Source organism: Drosophila virilis, chromosome 4 (assembly GCF_030788295.1).
Source record: "Drosophila virilis strain 15010-1051.87 chromosome 4, Dvir_AGI_RSII-ME, whole genome shotgun sequence".
Lineage (NCBI taxonomy): Eukaryota > Metazoa > Arthropoda > Insecta > Diptera > Drosophilidae > Drosophila > Drosophila virilis.
In genome coordinates, this window is record NC_091546.1 from 17,350,789 (window position 1) to 17,369,976 (window position 19,188).

The window sequence follows — 19,188 nt, forward strand, 5'->3', positions numbered from 1 at the left end:
GGTTTGAACTTGGAAAATATACAAAGCGCCTTTAATATTATTGTACTACATTTCCTGGAATTAAATACGAACAAAGAAAAATTATATAAATCCATCTTGGCTTGGGTATCTGGATTCTGTCTGTCGTCGTGGCTACTTTATTGTTTCTGCAATATGGCCTTACGCTCCAGCACAGGATTCACTACTTTAAAACAATATTTGCCAGAAGGATTTACCAAATTTCTCGAATCCTCGCAGGACTTTAACAAAGACACTTTTAATAGCTGATATTGAATTATTAAAGAGGAACTGCTCCTTATAAAAGCTGTAAATCATAATGAACAACTGAAGAATAAGGTTTGCGTCAAATGAAAAGGCATAGCAGACCCAATGAAATATCCATTCAAATTTTTGTCGATTTGATCATTCTCGTCTGTATCTTTAGCTGGGTATAAGGTATTTTCTAGTCGGTCACTTCCGTTACTTGATATTCTTTTATTGATTTGCTCATATTATCCAGTCAAGCAATGTAACGGTAAATGTACATTTAAATCAACCTTTTGGCGGACTTACAACTGTTGATTGCTCTTAGAGACCAATAGCAGGAGTCTTATCGATAGCAGTTCGTAGACACTTTTCGCGATATATCGATGCATATCGATAGTTTGGCATTCACTCAGCGAGAACACGTATGTGCATATGTGCGTGCGCCAAAAAGGCAATGAAAAATTAAAGTTCAAGTAATGTTGCTTACCAGCAGCACAATTACCGCATTTGTTGCTTAACATACGTAAGTGCTGGCATATAGAATTCGAATAGAAAAGATAATGCCCATCGATTTTACAGGTTATGTGTGGGTACCGCAGCGGCAACACGGCAACAAAACAAGCAACAGGAACACCGTTGCCCGGCACGTCGACGACGCGACTTAAACATAAATATAAATTACCAGCAACCATTCCAAACGCCCCAAAATGATGATGCAAATTGTGTGCCTACTGATTGGCCGACTGCTGCTCATATGCGTCGCCGCCTACGAGCTGCTGCAACAGCTCGGCCTGCGACTGCATGCGCTCGCTCGCAGGTCATATGACTACTGGCAATGTGATCAGCATGAGTTTCTTAGGCGTGCCAAGCACCAGCTGGAAAAGCTGCCGCAGCACCTGGTGCTAGTTATTGCCCCGGACGATTGTTATGTGGATGCGTCGCTGCTTAAACTCGTTTTCGGCTATGCCCAAGTTGTTGGCATACCCTATTTAAGTGTGTACGATACGCGTACACCCCGGCTTGGCTATGTGGAGCTATCGCACTTCTGCCAGCCCAGCGGGAAGAGCGATCGGTGCTATCTCTGGCCGCTCAAGCAAAAAAAGGAACAAAGTTTACAGCCGAACGGCTGCAAAGCTGTCGCTGCAAATGGCACAGCCAATGGCTATGCAAGCAACGGTGGGCATTACGCCCAGCTGCAGGTGAGTTATCATTTAGGAACTGATAAGGGCTTATCATAAACTAGCGGAAGTAATGGAAACGACGCTCCAATACATAGCAAGTGTATATATTCTGCGCACTATGTGGACTCCCTTTAATCTTTTAATCTTATTAATATCATCTAAATTTAAAAGCTGTATCAGCTTCAATAGGTTTTGTCTGCACACATAGCTCAAGTTGATTAGGGAAGGGCATTCAATCTTCGGCAACCCGAATATATTTTTAGTTAATTTGGTATCTGTCGTTTCCATGGAAGTGCCAAATCAGTTTCATGTATTTCGGTTGATTAGAACCTATTATTATTATTTTGTTCTTATCGCTCACAACTCGTTCCCTTGCAGGTCTATCAAATCGGAAGCTCTGACGGTCATGCGCTTATAGCCGATGTCTGTCGCGAGCTGTACGAGAATCGCACAACAACTCAGGTGCAGGAGATGCTGAAGCAGCGCCAGTCGCTAACCGATGGCATTGATGGCATGTTAAATAAGCGGCTGGGCTTTGCGGTGCCGGAACCGGAACTGGGCATCATTTTCTCCAGACAGACGTGCACATACGGCCTGCTGCCGTGGCATGTGCGCTTCACCGAGTTTCACACGCATCGCAGCGGGCGTTACTTTGATGCTAAATCATTTGCCAAGGTGCTCTATAAATATGCGCGCTGCGAGCAGCGTTGGGGCAAATAGATATTAAGTTAAACATGGTCCCTATGTTCTAAACTAATTAAATTAATTTAATATATATGTCGTGTATCCAATAAATTATTGTGAGTATTATTTTGAATGCTAACGATTAAGTGTTAGTAAGAATCAGAGAATTTGACAGAAGGTACTGCTATTTAACATAACTGTCCTACTTGTATTAGGGTTGCTACTGAAAGCATGGTGTGAGACAAAAAAGATAGTCTCTGCCGAGCATGGCCCGAGTGTGTTGTATAACGTCCAGTTTGCTATAGTGTTGAATGTTCACTAACAGTACTAAAAGTCAGAGAAGAATATAGAATGACAAGAGCATGAGTAGTATGCTCGAGGACGATGAAAATTATTCATTCTAAAAGTGGAAGTCATAGAGAACAGACGTGCTCGCTCCTAAAAATATAATTATTTTGTGACTATAACGACACTCGGGACTTGCTGTGCTGCCAGTATGCCTAATTGCAAAGAAAGTGATTTCTCTATTCCGACATCAGAAGTGGGATTAGGCGATGCCCCTCCACGAGGCAATTCTGACGATTCGTGGCGTCAGCTTTTGGAATCTCAAAATCGAAATATTCTTGAGATTATTAAAGCAATGCAGATGTCAAATTCAGCATCCTCAACAAAGAAGAGCATCTCGTTGCCAAAGTTCAACCCGGACATTGCAGGCGCAGATGCAAATGCCTGGTGCAAAACTGTGGACATAATACTTGACGATAATCCTATTGAGGGCAGTACACTGGTGATGACCCTCAGCGGCTCCCTAGAAGGAAGCGCCTCGCCCTGGCTTTCTCAAATATGCTATACTGGAATGAACTGGCAAAATTTTAAGGAATTGTTTTTGCAACGTTTCGTGGGAATGGAAACATCGGCGGCAACTTTAATGAACATTTTTAATGGCCGACCGAATGATGGCGAATGCCTCTCCGTATATGCGAGCCGTCTTGTGACGTCACTTTTATCCAAATGGAAGACAGCGAACATGGAGGAAATTGCAGTCTCAGTTGTTTTGGCACATACATCGAAAATCGACAAAAGTCTGCAACGTATGTTATATACGACTAATATTAAAAGTCAAGACGAGATGCAACAGCATCTGAAGGCCTATGCTTATGGAAGGTCAAATGGAGGTCTACAGCCAAATATCCCAATGGAACCAGATCGCAAGAGATCGAAAACATATGGCATTAAATGTCATCATTGTGGAAACCTCGGACACAAAATGGTCGAATGTCGCAAGAGGAAGTATGAAGAAGGCAACGTGTCAAAAAACTCAGCATTACCTAAAGTTCGATCTGCCGTTACCTGCTTCAAATGTGGCGATGCTGGCCACATTGCGTCTTCATGTACGAAAGGAGTTTCTACGAGCGGTGTTGGATCACATGACAAGCGTATAAACATCTGTTGTGTGTCCGAGCCAAAAGGAATCCTGCGTCAATCTGGTGAGCTCGTTCCATTTTGTTTTGACTCTGGAGCGGAATGTACGCTCATCAGAGAGAGTTGTGCCGAGAAATTTTCCGGAAAAAGAATTAATAATTTGATAGTTTTGAGGGGTATTGGAGAAAATCCTGTGTATAGCACTATGCAAATCTTGGCTACTGTTAAAATTGATCAGTACTCCTTAGAAATATTATTTCATGTAATAATGGATAAGTTTTTGAAATACGATGTATTGATAGGCCGTGATATACTCGGATTAGGCTTTGGAGTCTCCATCGAGGCCGACAAATTTGAAATGTACAAAACCAAAACTGTTGATGTACTAATAAAAGTGCCAGATATAAGTTACGTAGAGCATCTGAATAACGATAGAGCATTAAGCAACACTGATAAGAATCGTCTGCTAGAATTATTGCAAAACTATGCTGATAAATTTATTGAGGGTATTCCTCAAACGCGAGTGACTACGGGTGAACTTGAAATCCGCCTGCTTGACCCAAATAAAACTGTACAAAGGCGTCCGTATAGGTTAAGCATAGAAGAAAAAGAAGTCGTGCGAAATAAAGTAAAAGAATTGTTAGACGCAAACGTTATACGTCCTAGTTGCTCTCCATTTGCAAGCCCAATGCTGATGGTAAGAAAGAAAAATGGAACCGATCGACTATGTGTCGATTATCGGGAACTGAATGCTAATACGGTCGCTGACAAATATCCGCTGCCTTTGATTTCTGATCAAATTAATAGACTGAGTGAAGGCAAATATTTCTCCAGTTTAGACATGGCAAGTGGTTTTTACCAAGTTCCAATACACCCAGACTCTATCGAGCGCACTGCTTTTGTCACGCCAGAAGGACAGTATGAATTTTTGGCCATGCCTTTTGGATTAAAAAATGCTTCCTCGATTTTCCAGCGCGCAATCGTGAGAGCATTGGGTGATTTGGCTCAAACGTATGCCATCGTCTATATAGATGACGTGTTAATTCTAGCGAAGACAAAGGAAGAGGCACTTGAAAGGCTACAAACGGTCTTGGAAAACTTGTCTAGAGCTGGATTCTCATTTAACATTACAAAATGCTCGTTCTTGAAAACAAGCATAGAATATTTAGGATACTTGGTTGAAGCGGGTCAAATTCGACCAAATCCACGCAAGATACAAGCGTTGGCCGAATTGCCGTCACCGCAGTCAGTAACGCAGGTGCGACAATTCATAGGCCTAGCCTCGTATTTTAGGCAATTCGTACCAAAATTTTCTGAGCAGATGAAAGCTTTATATAATCTCACCTCCAAGAATAATAAATTTGTCTGGAAGCCGGAATATGAGGAAATTCGTCAAAAAATCGTATCAATTTTGACTAATGACTCCGTTTTGACAATTTTCGATCCACTAAAGCCAATTGAATTACATACAGACGCAAGTTCTATTGGATATGGTGCTATTTTAATGCACAAGATAGAAAATAGACCCAGAGTCATTGAATATTACAGCAAATGTACGACAATGGCTGAAGCAAAATATCATTCATACGAGCTTGAGACCCTCGCAGTTTACAACGCAGTAAGACACTTCCGCCATTATTTACATGGTCAAAAATTTATTGTGCATACAGATTGCAACTCCCTGAAAGCAAGTATCAAAAAAATTAACCTTACCCCAAGGGTACATAGATGGTGGGCATATCTGCAATCATTTGATTTCAGCATTGAATACAGGAAGGGAGAACGCATGTTACATGCTGATTTTTTCTCGCGCAATCCGTTGCCTACTGATTATAAATCCTCAGCGAAAACGGTTGAAATGCACATAAACCTAGCTGAGATAACCGACGATTGGCTTCTAGCCGAACAGCAACGAGATTCTGACATTGCTTCCATAACCTTAAAATTGCGAAACCATAAGATGGGAGAAGCTATCTCAGCGTCGTACGAATTGAGAGCAGGAGTATTATATCGAAGGATTCAAAGAAATGGCAGCACAAAATGTTTGCCTGTAATACCTAGAGCCTTTAGATGGTCAGTCATTAACAATGTTCACGAAGCCATAATGCATTTAGGGTGGAAGAAAACTCTAGACAAAATGTATGCCAACTACTGGTTCGAGAAGATGTCTAAGTATGTGAAAAAGTTTGTAGAAAATTGCATTACCTGTAGAGTGTCAAAACCACCATCTGGTAAGCCACAAATAGAAATGCACCCGATTCCTAAAGATGACATACCCTGGCACACTGTGCATATTGATATAACCGGAAAATTAAGTGGCAAAAACGACTTAAAAGAGTACATCATAGTTCAAGTTGATGCATTCACAAAATTTGTTCACCTTCAACATACGCTGAACCTTAATACGGAAAACTGCATTAAGGCAGTCAAAGAAACTGTTGCACTATTCGGAGTGCCGGCACGCATCATAGCTGATCAGGGTAGATGTTTTGCTAGCACAAGGTTTAGGGAATTTTGTTCTTCGCAGAAGATAGGTTTACACCTGATTGCGACGGGCGCCAGTCGAGCAAACGGCCAAGTAGAGCGTGTCATGAGCACCTTGAAGAGCATGCTCACAGCGGTTGAGAGTAGTCAGCGATCCTGGCAAGACGCTTTAAAAGACATACAGCTGGCAATAAATTGCACGACAAATCGTGTAACGAAATATAGTCCGTTAGAATTGCTAATCGGTAAAGAGGCAAGGCCGTTAGGAATGATAACAATATCAGATGAAAAAACAATTGATAAAGATTTAATAAGAGCACAAGCGAAAGATAACATGGTGAATAACGCTAAATATGATAAGGCTAGGTTTGATAAAAATAAAGCAAAAATTATAAAATATAAGCTCGGTGATCATGTCCTACTCAAGAGGGAAGAACGAAATCAAACGAAGTTAGATCCCAAGTTTAAGGGACCTTTTGAGATAATCGAAATACTTGATGGAGACAGATATTTATTAAAGTCATTGACGAGTAAGCGCACGTTTAAGTATGCACATGAGTATTTGCGAGCTTTTCCAAGCAACAATGTATCGGAGGAGTTGATAGATTTGAGAGATGATGAGTGTGACAATGTTGAGGACATTGCTCAAGACACTGTGGCACTAAGAGAGAGTGCGGTTGGGCTCATACACGATGGCTAAGACCGCACCATAATACTCACGCCGTGCACAAGTGCTCGATCATGGCGTGCTGAAGCGGGTGATATTATGGCGGGGGTCAGAGGTTGAAAGACCTGTATGGATCCGCTCCATGTTATCGTTGCTGGGCAGCAAGAGCCTATAGACGTGTGATGACAGAACAACAACAAAAAAAAAAAAAAAAAAATAAAAAAATAAAACCTACAATGACCGATGATACTGCTGTTTGTAAAGCTATTCTTAAAGTAAAGTAATGACTAATAAATTTTACCCAACAATTTTGACTATGGCATGATCTAAGCGAAATGTACACACGAGGACGTGTGAAATGTCAGGAAGGCCGTGTCGTGTATCCAATAAATTATTGTGAGTATTATTTTGAATGCTAACGATTAAGTGTTAGTAAGAATCAGAGAATTTGACAGAAGGTACTGCTATTTAACATAACTGTCCTACTTGTATTAGGGTTGCTACTGAAAGCATGGTGTGAGACAAAAAAGATAGTCTCTGCCGAGCATGGCCCGAGTGTGTTGTATAACGTCCAGTTTGCTATAGTGTTGAATGTTCACTAACAGTACTAAAAGTCAGAGAAGAATATAGAATGACAAGAGCATGAGTAGTATGCTCGAGGACGATGAAAATTATTCATTCTAAAAGTGGAAGTCATAGAGAACAGACGTGCTCGCTCCTAAAAATATAATTATTTTGTGACTATAACGACACTCGGGACTTGCTGTGCTGCCAGTATGCCTAATTGCAAAGAAAGTGATTTCTCTATTCCGACATATATATATATGTATATGTATATATATATATATGTACGGTGTGTTAGATTAAGTTGGCGCTTGCAAATTGTAAAAAACTCCACTAGAGATTTAAGCAAAAAAGTGAAAAGAAAACTGCACACACACACACACACACACAGAGTCACACCCTATACACACAAATTTGCGAGTGTTTGTTATTCATAAACGAAATTGTATTTGCAGAGATTTACACATGAAGCACATGTTAATTTGAGTTTTGCATAAATATTTTATGTATTTTAATTGTAAGTTCGTTTACTTAGCTGCTAGTGTTAGGTTTTTATTGTATGTATTTTGTTTCCTGCTTGCGAACCCTGCGCTCTACTCCCGCTCGGGCTGAGTGTGTCGCTTAGACAATAGATTGAAATCGGTAACATATTGATTCTTCTCGATGTTGTTATGCGGCCCGGAACTGTTGGGCATGCGTTCGTGTATCAATTGAAACGAGTTGCGCAAATCCATCAATGAGTCAGCCAGACCCTTCTTGATGTTGGCAAATTCACTGGACATTAGCGACAACTTGCCCAGCAGATAGTTCAGATTGTCGTCCATGTCAATCATGTGCTTTTTGGTCTCCTCCACCTTGCTGCTCAGGCCCATCATGGTGCTAAAGGTGCTGTTCACATAGCCATCGTGTCCCGCCTGCATCAGGCCCAACATTTCCCGGCTCTGGCCAATCTCGCTGGTCATGATCTCGATGCGATGCCACACCTGTGTCAGCGCAGTGTCCAGCAGACCGCTTATGTTGCGATTCGCCTCCTGCTGTGTGTTCACGACAGCATCATCCAGTTCGTTAAAGCGCGTCTTCACCAAGCTGGTCAACTCGGCCACTTGCTGCTCCAACAGCAGGCTTACCTTCTGCACGATCTGCAGCGTGCCAAACTCCACCTTGCGCTGCGTGTCCAGCACCACCTCAGAGTTGGTCATCATGATATTGTTGAATTTGCCCAGCGCATCGAAACCATCGTTCAACTTGCTGTGGCTGGCGTTTATCGCCTTGTAGTACTTATTCAGCAAGGTTAACTCAGCTGACAATTGCTGCAGCTCGCCCTGTATGTTGGCCTCCGTCTGCTGCAGGTGCTCCGTGGTCTGGCGCGCTGCTGCATGTGTTTAAAAGAGATGCAAGCAAAATGTTTTTAAAGGATCTGCAACTATATGCCAAGTTTAATTGGCATCCTTAAGGTTATTCCAAATCAATTCAGACAGAACAGGGAAGCGAGAATATGTGGCAATGATAATGAAGAATATTAAAAGGAGTGAGAAACATTAAAGGAAGAACTATTAAAAATTATAAAATGAATATGAATGAATGAATGTAATGTATGCATGAGTTACAACTATATCCCTTCTTATTATTGCAACACCTTAGTCCAGGAACTCTTTCACCCACCTGTTTGCTGGGCTGTCAGCGATTCGCTCTTGAGTGCCGCCAGAGCGTTGAGCGTCTCATTATTCAGTTCCTGGATATAGGCTCGATCCTTCTCGCTGAGACCCAATGGAGCAGGAGGTGCCGCCGGAGCTGGAGCGCTGCGCAGCTGCGCCACATCGGTGCTCAAGGCGCCCAGGCGTTCCATTAGCTGCAGCTCAAACTCATCGTTCTTGGGCGGAGCCGCGGTGGTAACTACGGCTGCGGCAGCGGCGACGGCTGCGCTGTGCTGCTGCAGCTTGGCCTCGATCTGGGTTAACAGCTCGTCGGACTTGGGCATGCGCTCGAAGCCCTGCTGGGTCTGCTGGGCTGCCTGGCTGCTGCTGTCCAGCAGCTTGCTCACGCTGGCCGACAGCTGCTTAAGCTGGTCGAGCAGCTGCTTATTGATCTGCTGCTGCTCCTCGACAAATTTATTGGGCAGAGCTGGTGCGGCGATTGCCTTGGGGCTGCCGGGCGGATTCTTGAAGCACTCGTTATTCTCCCGCATCCACTTGAACATGTGCTCGATGGCCTGACTGAACTTGTCCGTTTGTGCATTGTACTTCTCCTCTTGCTGCATTGCGGAGCATATTTGTAGCTATTCCATGGAGATTCGTTAGCTATACTTACCGTGATCAGCATTGTCTCAATCTGACTGACGCGTTCGTCCAGTCGCCCAAAAATGCCATTGATTGGCTCCAGATTTTTCTGGCCCTTTTGCAGGGACTGCATCGCCTTCTTCAGCAGCTCGCCCAGGGCACGCTCCCGATGCTCGTGCCGCTCCAGCTTGTTATCCAGCTGATTGTACGAGTAAATAAGCGACTTTATAGTACCGCTTAGGTCTTCATTACTAAAAAAAATGCAATGCATTTAAAATATATATTCAAGCTCTTTAAATTCGCTCAGTTTCTAATCGAAACTTTCTATGCCTTAAAACCTGTTCTTAAGTTAAGAAATATTTTTATTGAAAAAACAAATAGATAAATATTTAAAAATTATTCTTTTTTATTAATTTTATAAATATTAAAGAACATTTTTAAATTTTTATAATAATAAATAATTTTAAAATAACTTGGCAACAAAATACGACAGAGCTCTGGAGTACTTTTCTTTTTGCTATTAAAAAAATGATGAGGAAAATGAGGAATTTTCCAAATATATTTCAAAATATTATTCCAATAAATTAAAAGTTTTTCCGTTAACGTTAATCCTAATACTTTTGTTAATTACTTCGCTTTTTATTGGTAGTTTTTCCCTTTATGCAAAGTACATAAACGCAATCTAGTTGAAGAACAAATTTCAGACAACAATCATTAGGGGCTGGGCATGTGACTGAGAATCAACATCGACCCCTTTTTGGCATGGCAATCGACAGCTGTAAATGTGGCTGGGCCAGCGGCTTGGAGCGAGTGCTGGCAGAGATCGTGATCAATTCTCGTAAACATGCTCTCGCGCCCACCCTGCCAGCTAATATTCGAGAGTCTCAGGGTCAGAAACCCTTTTAGATGCGATGCAGTGCATGTGTGTGTGTGCTTGTGTTTGTGTGAAATGCATAGATGCTGATAGATATGCAGAGCAGCAAGTTCTAAGTGGCGAGCCATGCGCCCCCGGCTAAACAACATATGTGTGCTGGCTGTGCACTAAGTTTTCCCCCGCGTGCCGTGCCCGTTTCCATTACGGTTTCCACAGGCCGCGGGCCATTTGGATGAAGTGTGTGCATGCTCCGGGCCAAAAATAAACAAACAAACAGGCAGATAAAGGCGGAACAGACAGACCAACATCTCTGTTTCTTTGAAGGCAATAGTCATTAGTTTTGTCAGCCGACTGGGGGCTAGCCGGCTGCTGGGATGAAGGCGTTGCCCTGTGCCAGCATATGGTGTAAAGTGGGCGGGGGGTGGGAGGAATTAGGAACTGAGTGTTGCATGAGATTGTGAAGAGAGAGGGGGGGGAGGGGTGGACATCCTGGCGCCGCACTTGATAACTTGCACATTTCGCACAAATACATTTTTAGTGCATTATATTTCACAGCCGTATGGAAAATCCAAAAGCAAAGTGCGAAAGACTCTTTGACACATGCCCATCTGTTTTGGTTTTCCATTCATAAATAATGCTGACAGATGTGGACTTCATTCAATTGGAACAGAACAAAGGCAAATAGCTAAACAGCATCACAATCTCGATATATTGGATAATTCCCTAATATTCCTCTCTAAAAACTTTTCCTATATATTTTTCTTTTTTTTGAATAAATATTATAGACATATATGACTGAAATTTGATAAATTGCATGGAAATGTTAAACAAATAACATTAAGTATATCTATTTTTAGGGAACACATAGCTTATATATCTTAAGATATAAATATACTTAACTCTTCTTTCTTGCAAATCTCAATTGGTATTTAGTTTAAAATAAGTATTGATCTATGTATGGACCTACAGATTTTGATAGTTCCACTTTTAAATGAACTGCATATCTACAACAATTTGTATACCCTTGTAAGGGGTATACTAGCTTTGTCATTAAGTGTGTAAGGCATGGAAGGAAATATCTCCGATCCCATAAAGTTGATATGGCAACCTTCCTTTAAGTTAATAGAACTGAGATATTATAAACATCGGACCACTGTATCATATAGTTGCTATAGGAAAGATCGTTGGAATAGTAGGATTTTATAAGGCAAAATATTTTCGAGCTGCACAAATCTCATATATTTGCAAAAGGGTATTAGATCTTCGGAGATATCCTAACATTCTTAATTCTAGTATATAGTTAATATATTGGCAAATCAGAAATTTCCACAAAGCAGATCAATGCGTGATCTTTGGAGCTGCACAAATCTCACATATCTGCAAAAGGGTATTAGATCTACGGAGATATCCTAGCATTCTTGATTCTAGTATATAGTTAATATATTGGCATATCAGAAATTTCCACAAAGCAGATCAATTCGTAATCTTTGGAGATTCTGGACTTACGTGACTGGCGATGCGGCGACATTGGTCTGCCCAAGCAGACCCAGGCCCAGGCCAATTAGGGCCAGAAGAACGAAGGCAATTGATGGATGCGTTGCTGCAGTTGCCATTTTGGGTGCGTGTCTGCTGATCTCCAATTAGTCCAAATTAAGTTGAGCTGCGTGATCTGCGCTGTCGAATGTGAATATTGAATATGCAAATTGTAAATTGAAAATGGAAAATTGTAAATTGAAAATTGAAAATGGCGCCGCACAAATTTGTCGATTAATAATAAAATTCAAGTTGGCAAGCGATTTGTTTAAAATTGCACCGACAATTGTTTATAGCAAATACGGTAGCCATAAACTTTGGCATATTTATGGCAACTGCAGTTTAAACAATTCGGTTCACGCTGATGAAAGGCATTTTATTCTAGTTAGAACAATGCAACGCCAATTAATTCCTTGTTGCGATGCCAATTTTCAGCTCATTGTTTTTGTGAATATCTGGAGCTCCTCTGCCTCTGCAATATGGTCAGATATAGAGCGCCATAAAAACGCCAACGGCCATAAACAATATGACGCAGATCTTTCATTCTGCGTGCGCCAGTTTTCGGTTTGATGCAATTGTAAAATACAGGGCGATAATTGGGTCAGAAATAAGCAAGGGAAATGCTTTTTAATGAGCACAAGCTGAACATTGTAAATAAAATGTGTTCAATTACTATTATTATTATTTAAATTATATTTCATTAATTAACATAACATGTGAATTAATAACATGTCCTTATCGCCGAATGGAATTGGGTTAAAGGTTGATAAATTGTGAATGCTAAGATAGAAGTATATTATAGAATCGAGTACACATACACATGTCTTGGGCAAATGTTATTGAATTAAATATGAACATTTACAAATACATGCATTATAAAAAAAAAAAAAACTCTTATAACTACACACTTGAGCTAAGCAGCTCTACTCAAACCTCAAACACTGACTTGCTTCCGAAACCGAATGCTGCACTGTAACTAGAAATTAGTACTATCACTTTTACTATTGATAGAGCAGACGACGTCCTCACTGCTCGAGCGGCACACTATGAATGAGAACAAGATGCTGGCGCCTGGCACTTAACGTTCAGCCTGATAATGATGTTGATCTGTGCTGTGAGAGAGAGAGAGAGAGAGAGAGAGAGAAGGAGAGAGGGAGCGCGTGCAGATCGTGCTCAAATGTTTCTAATTAAATGTAATTAAAAGAGCGGAGAAACAGTGAAGCTGCATAAAGTCCATCGCATTTATAGCTTCCCGCATCCTCATCCGCGTCTGACTGCCGGCATATTGTAAAAAGCGCAATTGAATTAAAATTCAATTTGTTCTAATACAAAACTATTCAATGCACATTAATTATGGGGATGATTAATTAACTGCAACATTCTGGCAGCGGCAAAATTCAAGCCAATCAAATTCTAATAAATGTGCATTCAATATATATATATATATATAAGCCAGCTGTCTTATAAAATGCATTTCTGTTTATTACATTTTAACGACAGTTTTATTGATGTTCAAATTACGTTTGGCGCCATTTCCTTGTACGTTGTCTGCACTGCGAGTGAATGGCATTTTTATCGATAATTCTTAACATTTGCGATAGTTTTTAATGCGTTTTAACAGAAGAATGTTAAAATGCATTTTTTGTTAAGCGGCAAAGTTTCCTTTTACCTTTCGATATTTAGAACTAAACGATAGCTAAACTATCGGCTTTCGATTAATGCGGGCTATCAGCTGTTGCCGGCGTTTGTTTATATTCCCAATTACAACAATTTTGTTGCTCATATTGCTAAAGTTGGAAAAATGCCAACAATAATTGCTCTGGATGTATCGCTATCGATGCTGCGTCCTGTGCCGGGTCGCAACGACCACACATACCAATCGCTGGCCCTCAAGGGCATTCAACTTCTGCTGGACAACTTGACGGCCGCTGGCAAGCTCGAGCATTTGGCTTTGGTATTGTACACCACAGTCTGTGAACTGAAAGTGGATTTTACACGGGACTACGATCAAATACGGCAGGCGATTAAGAAAATCGAGCCCGTGGACAAGGCCTGTCTGATGACCATGCTGAAAACCTCAGTCAGCCTAATGGCCACATGGGGCACACAGAATCTTCTACAGCTGGTGGTGTTCACGGACTGCGGTGCGGGCTTTGGCAGCACCTCGATTGCTGGCTTCCTGGAGGCGTATGCGGGCAAGGAGGCTGAGCCCGAATACGCGTGGCTAAAGACGCTGGCCACCTACAATCTGAACTTCATTTGTTTGGGCGTGCATTGCGATTCATATTTCACACGTGGGCTGACACTGCATCAACAGCTGCTCGACGCCGCCTCGCTCAAGGGTCAGCTCTTCATGACGAAGCCAGCGAAGAGCGCCGAGCCCGGCGACGCCACATCTGCAGGCAGCCATAAAAGCGAACTGGGTCGCACCGCTCTGTTCGAGCTAATCGAGCGCCTGTGCGAGAGCAGCTACAAATCCACGGAGGTGACGCTGAAGTGCGGCCGTTACTTTCGCATGGAAGGCCAGGTGCTGCTCTGGCCGCCACCAGTGCCCTATGAGCAGGCCGCACTCTATGGCGGCGATCCCACAATACGTCACATTGATCAGCGCATTGATGTCTGCGGCTTCCTGGCGCTATCCGATATTGGCTCGCCGGCCACGCTGAGTCGCCACTGGGTGCTGGCCAAGGTGGAGCGTGAGAAACCGACTCGTCGCTCTGGCGGTCTGGCAGCAGTTGCCAAGCCACCCAAGCTAACGCTGGACACCAACAATCCGCACTACGAGCTGGAGAAGCTGGAGCAAGATATACGCGACTTCTACATGAAGGATACCAAGGATGCCGAGGAAAGCGGCGACGATGCCGATGTTACTGTGGTGCTCAAGCACAGCTCCACACCGCAAGCGGAGCAGCAAAAGGACAATCTGTGCGTGCTGCTGCATGGCGCACTTAAGCTGGAGAACATGGCCGCACTGGTGCTGCTGGGCGAGAAGTGGTATGGCTTTATGTATGCCTACACCGATGTCAAAAAGAAATCAAATTTTATGCTCAACATACTGCCGCCGGGCTCCAATGTTATACCCTGGCTGGGCGACCTGGAGTTTCTTGGCTTTCCCGAGGATCTGGCACCTGGTGAAACGGCCAGTTTTCCGGTGCGCGCCGAGCGACGCTCATATTCACAAAGCAGCGTCGTCTGGATACGTCAGGCCAGTCTCCAGTCCGACGTCCAGAAAGTGCTGCGTCACGCAAAGAAAATGCCCGACAAGACGCAACATTTCTACAAGGAACTGAATCGCATTCGCCGCGCCGCTCTGGCCCTGGGCTTTGTGGAGCTGCTCGAAGCGTTGGCTTTGCTGCTCGAGAAGGAGACCGCACAGCTCACCTTGAATGGCGTCACCACCGAGTGCACGCTCCAGCTGCAACATGCGGCCACCGAGCTGCGCAAGACCTCGAACCGTGACATCAAGTCAACAATTGTGCCGCTCCAGAAGGCAAGCGCTGCCGATGCTACAGCGGCTGCTGCGCCAGCACAAGGCGGTTATTTGTACTAGAATATATGCTACTTTTAATGCTTTTAATTATTGATTAAATTAGTTATCAAATGACATACATATAATTGCGAAATGTGCATGCTATTTTTTTTTTTTAAATCCAATTTGAATAAAGTAACGGCCGTATTTGTGCATTTGCTAAGTCGTTTTACAGCACTGTTGCGGCAGCACACTTATTGTTATCGACTTATCGTTATCGACCTATCGAACATTGTTATTTATTTACGTTTTTTCTTGTGCAGCAGCAACAATGGGTGGCCCAGAACTACCAACAGATCCTGGAGAGGAGCATGATTTCCAAGCGCCGGCCATCGAGCATCCACATGTTGGAGAACAAAGCGATGACAGCGCCGAGTCGGATGCCTATGATGGTTACCAGCCGCTTGCCACAGACGCTGAGGAGGCGGGCGCAGTTATCAATGACATAGTCACAGCTGGAGAGTCGAATGGTCGGCAGGAAGCCGATGAGGACATCGATTTGATGACAGCTGAGGTGACACACGGCGATCCGAATATGCCGCCAATCGAAAGCATCGATGCGGAAATTGAACGCCAAGTGTGGAACGAACCACGGCCGCAGGAGCTGCAAATGGAGCTGGATAAAACGCGTACGGAGCAGGTGAGTGTGTGGGCGTGGCCAGAAAACTGGATGCAGTGGCATAACAGTTCTTTCCCATAGATACTCAAGGCCATGTCGAAAATAACATTGCCCAATGTGACGGTGCCCGACTGGGCCAAGGGTGTGCCGGAGGAGCGCTGGAAGCATGAGCTGCTGGAGCGCATACAAACACGCAAAGCGGCGCCATCAACCGAGGAAGCTGCTGGACAGTTGCCCAAGCCGTCAGTTGATTAATGCGCGTATATCTATATACATGAATCTAGGCTAAGCAAAAGGTATTTATTGTATTAGACCCTCAAAACGACACACTCCAATATATAAAATTTAAAAATAAATGCGTGCAACGCCAGATCTTAAAATACGGCAAGTAACGCCTGTCCCACCAAATTGACTTTGGTGAAGTTTTCGTCCTGCGGTGTATTTGTCAGCTCACGCAATTTATCCATCACATAATCAACGGAGACAATCTGGGCGATCGTTTCCTGGCCGCATTGTGTGGTAGTCAGATTACCAATGGCCTGCATTGAGCGATACCAGGCCTCCAAATCCTTGGCCCACTTGAGCAGTTCCACAATGCCCGAGGTGGTCACATGACACACATCTGGCCGGGCTGCGCCCAACGTCTGCGATATGGTCAGATTCAGATAAAACGTGGCAATCGCTATTTGCAAATTGGGGCTGCCCGCACGTATGCAGCTAACCAGCTCAATGATTTGCGGCAGTTGGGCTTCAATCTGCTGGCGTCCCACTGTGTGAGTCAAGGCGTTGGCCAGGCAGCGGCAAACCATTAGCTGATTGGCCGCCGTACCGTCCAGGTGTGGCAGCACGCCATTCAAAAAGTTGTGGCTATTGTGCAGCAGACTGAAAACGGCCTCGTGACGCACAGCTAGGCGCAGTATGTCGAGCACCGGGAAAAGCATGCTAGCCGGCCATTTGAGCAGCATCATCAATGCCTCCAAGGCTGTCGGCTCCAGTTCCGGTGACTTGTCCGTCAGCCGTATGACGGCGAGTAAGACTTCGTCGCCCACTTTACCCTCTGCGCTGGTTAGTTTATTGTTGAACTCCCTGAAGAAGAGACACATTTTCATTTATAGTCAACCATTGGCTGGCAAAGCTTACTTCATCTTCTCCAACACCTTGTTGGCATCGCATGTGTCGAAGGTGCGATAGGTGCTGACAGGGAAGTGCTTATCGCTGCCACGCACAAAATTCACATCGACGCTAGACTGTGTATTGCTGTTGGCAGTGGAGTAGCTGGAGGCGCCAGTAAAGGGATCCATATTGCCGCTGCCCCGGACGCTGCTGTTGCTGGAGCCGGGTACATAGCGTGAGCCGCCAGTGAAAGGATCCTGATAGCCACTGCAACAGGAATTTAAATATTAAATAGATGAAACCCACAAAAAAAACTCTACAGACGTTGTCGTTTGCGTCACCGCGGCGGGCGGATTTTCCGAATTCTTCACGATGAAATTGGCCACTTGATCCAGATATGCCTGGGGCAGGTTATTGCGGTGTATGAACTGTTGAGCGGCTTGCCAGGGATCTTCGCCGCGATTGTAAGGCAACTTAATGGGTGGCTCCGTATCGGATATATCTACATTGAACACATAATCGTACTCCTTGCCCTCATGCAGTTTCTTGCCGGAGTTGGCCTGTGTGCCGCCCGTGGCACCAGTCACATCGCCCACCAGGCTCCATTTACCCAGTTCCCACACATAACACTTGACCGAGCCATCCACATGGCGCACCATTTTCGTCTGACCCTCGCGAGTGCCATTGGTTAACAAAGACTCCGGTCCGGCCAGGCTGGAAACGTAGCATGCAATTAGGATTGAGATGAAATGTTTTGCTCGGACAGGACTCACTCTGTCTTCTTGACACCGCCGATTTCCTCGGTAAGCTGCGACTTGTGCGTGGCCACGGCTAAATCAAAGGCACGTCTGAGAGTCTCGGCAGCCTGGCGAGTCGGTTCCTGGCTAAAAACGCGCACAACGCCATCACTGCAGCCGGTAACAATGTCGCCGTTTTGCAGGCACGCAACTGACCACACTGAAATGGCCGGATGCAGAATAGGGGCACCCAGCTCGTCGCCTGTGATCACATTCCACATGCGCAGCGTGCTGTCCTCGCCGCACGAGACGACAATGTGCTCGCCCAGCGCCTGATTGCGTGCCATAGCATATATATAGTTGGTATGGCCGCTCAGCTCGCGCACGCACTCGCCGTCCTCGTTCCAGAAGCGCAGCACAGCATCGTTGCCGCAGGAGAGCAGAGAATTGGCGGGCAGCGGTACGAGCCCACGCACGCAATCTGTGTGACCTTTGAGTAGCCGCAGCTTTTCGCCTTGCGCATTCCAGTAGTAGATGCACTTATCGGCGCCGCCCGTAACATATTTCTGCTGTGTGTGCATCGTTGCCACGGCCCAAACGGCCGCCTCGTGACCCTGCAGCGTGACAAATGTGACATCGCCCGTTTCACTGATGGTCCACACGCGCGCTGTCTTGTCCCAGCTGCCGCTGATGAGGCTGCGCGACTTGAGGCCCGCGGCCAGAGTGCAGACAGTCGATTCGTGACCTTTAAGCGTGATCAATGGCACAAAGCCCTCTTGCCGGTAGATGCATATTGTCGCATCGTTGCTGGCAGTGCAGATCCACTGCTCCGACTCCAGATAATAGATGTAGGATATGAAGTTTTTGTGATCCTGCAGCGTGACGCTCTCAATGTAATCGTTGCTTAAATATCAAAACAAAGGACAATAAAGGACAATTAAACCGGCAAACTATAGAAGGCAATTTGTTTTTTTTTTTTGTCTTGGTACGCACCCGATTGGCTTCCAGAGTTTTGTGCTTTTGTCGCGTGAGCCGGACAAAATTAATTGGCCACCGCCTGGTGCGTTGCCACCAGCAGCCACTGCGCGCACATCCAGGCTGTGGCCCAGCAGCTCGCAGCTAATCTTGTAATTATCCAGCGTTGGCTCCATTTTGCAGTCCCTGACTTTGCTAATTTTCGTCGGCTTTTTTGGCGAATAGTATTTTTAGTAGAGATGGAAGTAACTGAATATCGATAACATTTTACATTGCCTTACACT

General features: G+C 44.4%; 5 protein-coding genes across 9 annotated transcripts; 3 read left to right on the forward strand and 2 right to left on the reverse strand.

Annotated features, from left to right (window-relative positions):
• The first annotated feature begins 629 nt into the window (after positions 1 to 629).
• On the forward strand, positions 630 to 7,763 carry Tango14 (transport and golgi organization 14). 2 transcript variants are annotated; one of them, XR_011416552.1, is made up of 4 exons: positions 630 to 769; positions 826 to 1,445; positions 1,806 to 2,197; positions 7,499 to 7,763. XR_011416552.1 is itself a non-coding variant. In XM_002051576.4 (3 exons), exons 2-3 carry the CDS (start codon positions 954 to 956, stop codon positions 2,145 to 2,147), a joined length of 834 nt encoding a protein of 277 aa, XP_002051612.1. In that variant the 5' UTR covers positions 630 to 769; positions 826 to 953; the 3' UTR covers positions 2,148 to 2,244. The 2 variants fall into 2 exon arrangements, 1 of the variants encoding a protein (XP_002051612.1); XM_002051576.4 differs by lacking the exon at positions 7,499 to 7,763 and having other exon boundaries at positions 1,806 to 2,244.
• LOC6629067 (uncharacterized) lies at positions 7,730 to 13,011 on the reverse strand. Of its 4 annotated transcripts, none has more exons than XM_032437669.2 (5): positions 12,878 to 13,011; positions 11,905 to 12,067; positions 9,556 to 9,775; positions 8,911 to 9,499; positions 7,730 to 8,620 (listed from the first exon to the last, which is right to left on the reverse strand). In XM_032437669.2, the coding sequence occupies exons 2-5, from the start codon at positions 12,009 to 12,011 to the stop codon at positions 7,842 to 7,844; spliced, it is 1,695 nt and encodes a 564-aa protein (XP_032293560.1). In that variant the 5' UTR covers positions 12,012 to 12,067; positions 12,878 to 13,011; the 3' UTR covers positions 7,730 to 7,841. The 4 variants fall into 4 exon arrangements, with proteins under 4 accessions (XP_032293560.1, XP_015028221.1, XP_015028222.1 ...); XM_015172735.3 differs by having other exon boundaries at positions 11,905 to 12,072; positions 12,878 to 12,994; XM_015172736.3 differs by having other exon boundaries at positions 11,905 to 12,072; positions 12,865 to 12,992.
• Positions 13,012 to 13,639: 628 nt separating this feature from the next.
• IntS14 (integrator complex subunit 14) lies at positions 13,640 to 15,532 on the forward strand. The gene has a single exon (XM_002051574.4). The coding sequence runs from the start codon at positions 13,733 to 13,735 to the stop codon at positions 15,479 to 15,481; it is 1,749 nt and encodes a 582-aa protein (XP_002051610.1). The 5' UTR covers positions 13,640 to 13,732; the 3' UTR covers positions 15,482 to 15,532.
• A 162-nt stretch (positions 15,533 to 15,694) lies between these two features.
• LOC6629065 (male-enhanced antigen 1) lies at positions 15,695 to 16,459 on the forward strand. The gene is made up of 2 exons (XM_002051573.4): positions 15,695 to 16,100; positions 16,161 to 16,459. The coding sequence occupies exons 1-2, from the start codon at positions 15,732 to 15,734 to the stop codon at positions 16,332 to 16,334; spliced, it is 543 nt and encodes a 180-aa protein (XP_002051609.1). The 5' UTR covers positions 15,695 to 15,731; the 3' UTR covers positions 16,335 to 16,459.
• On the reverse strand, positions 16,361 to 19,145 carry Plap (phospholipase A2 activator protein). Its single transcript, XM_002051572.4, has 5 exons — positions 18,923 to 19,145; positions 17,966 to 18,832; positions 17,517 to 17,906; positions 17,220 to 17,459; positions 16,361 to 17,165 (listed from the first exon to the last, which is right to left on the reverse strand). Exons 1-5 carry the CDS (start codon positions 19,078 to 19,080, stop codon positions 16,454 to 16,456), a joined length of 2,367 nt encoding a protein of 788 aa, XP_002051608.1. The 5' UTR covers positions 19,081 to 19,145; the 3' UTR covers positions 16,361 to 16,453.
• Positions 19,146 to 19,188: the final 43 nt, after the last annotated feature.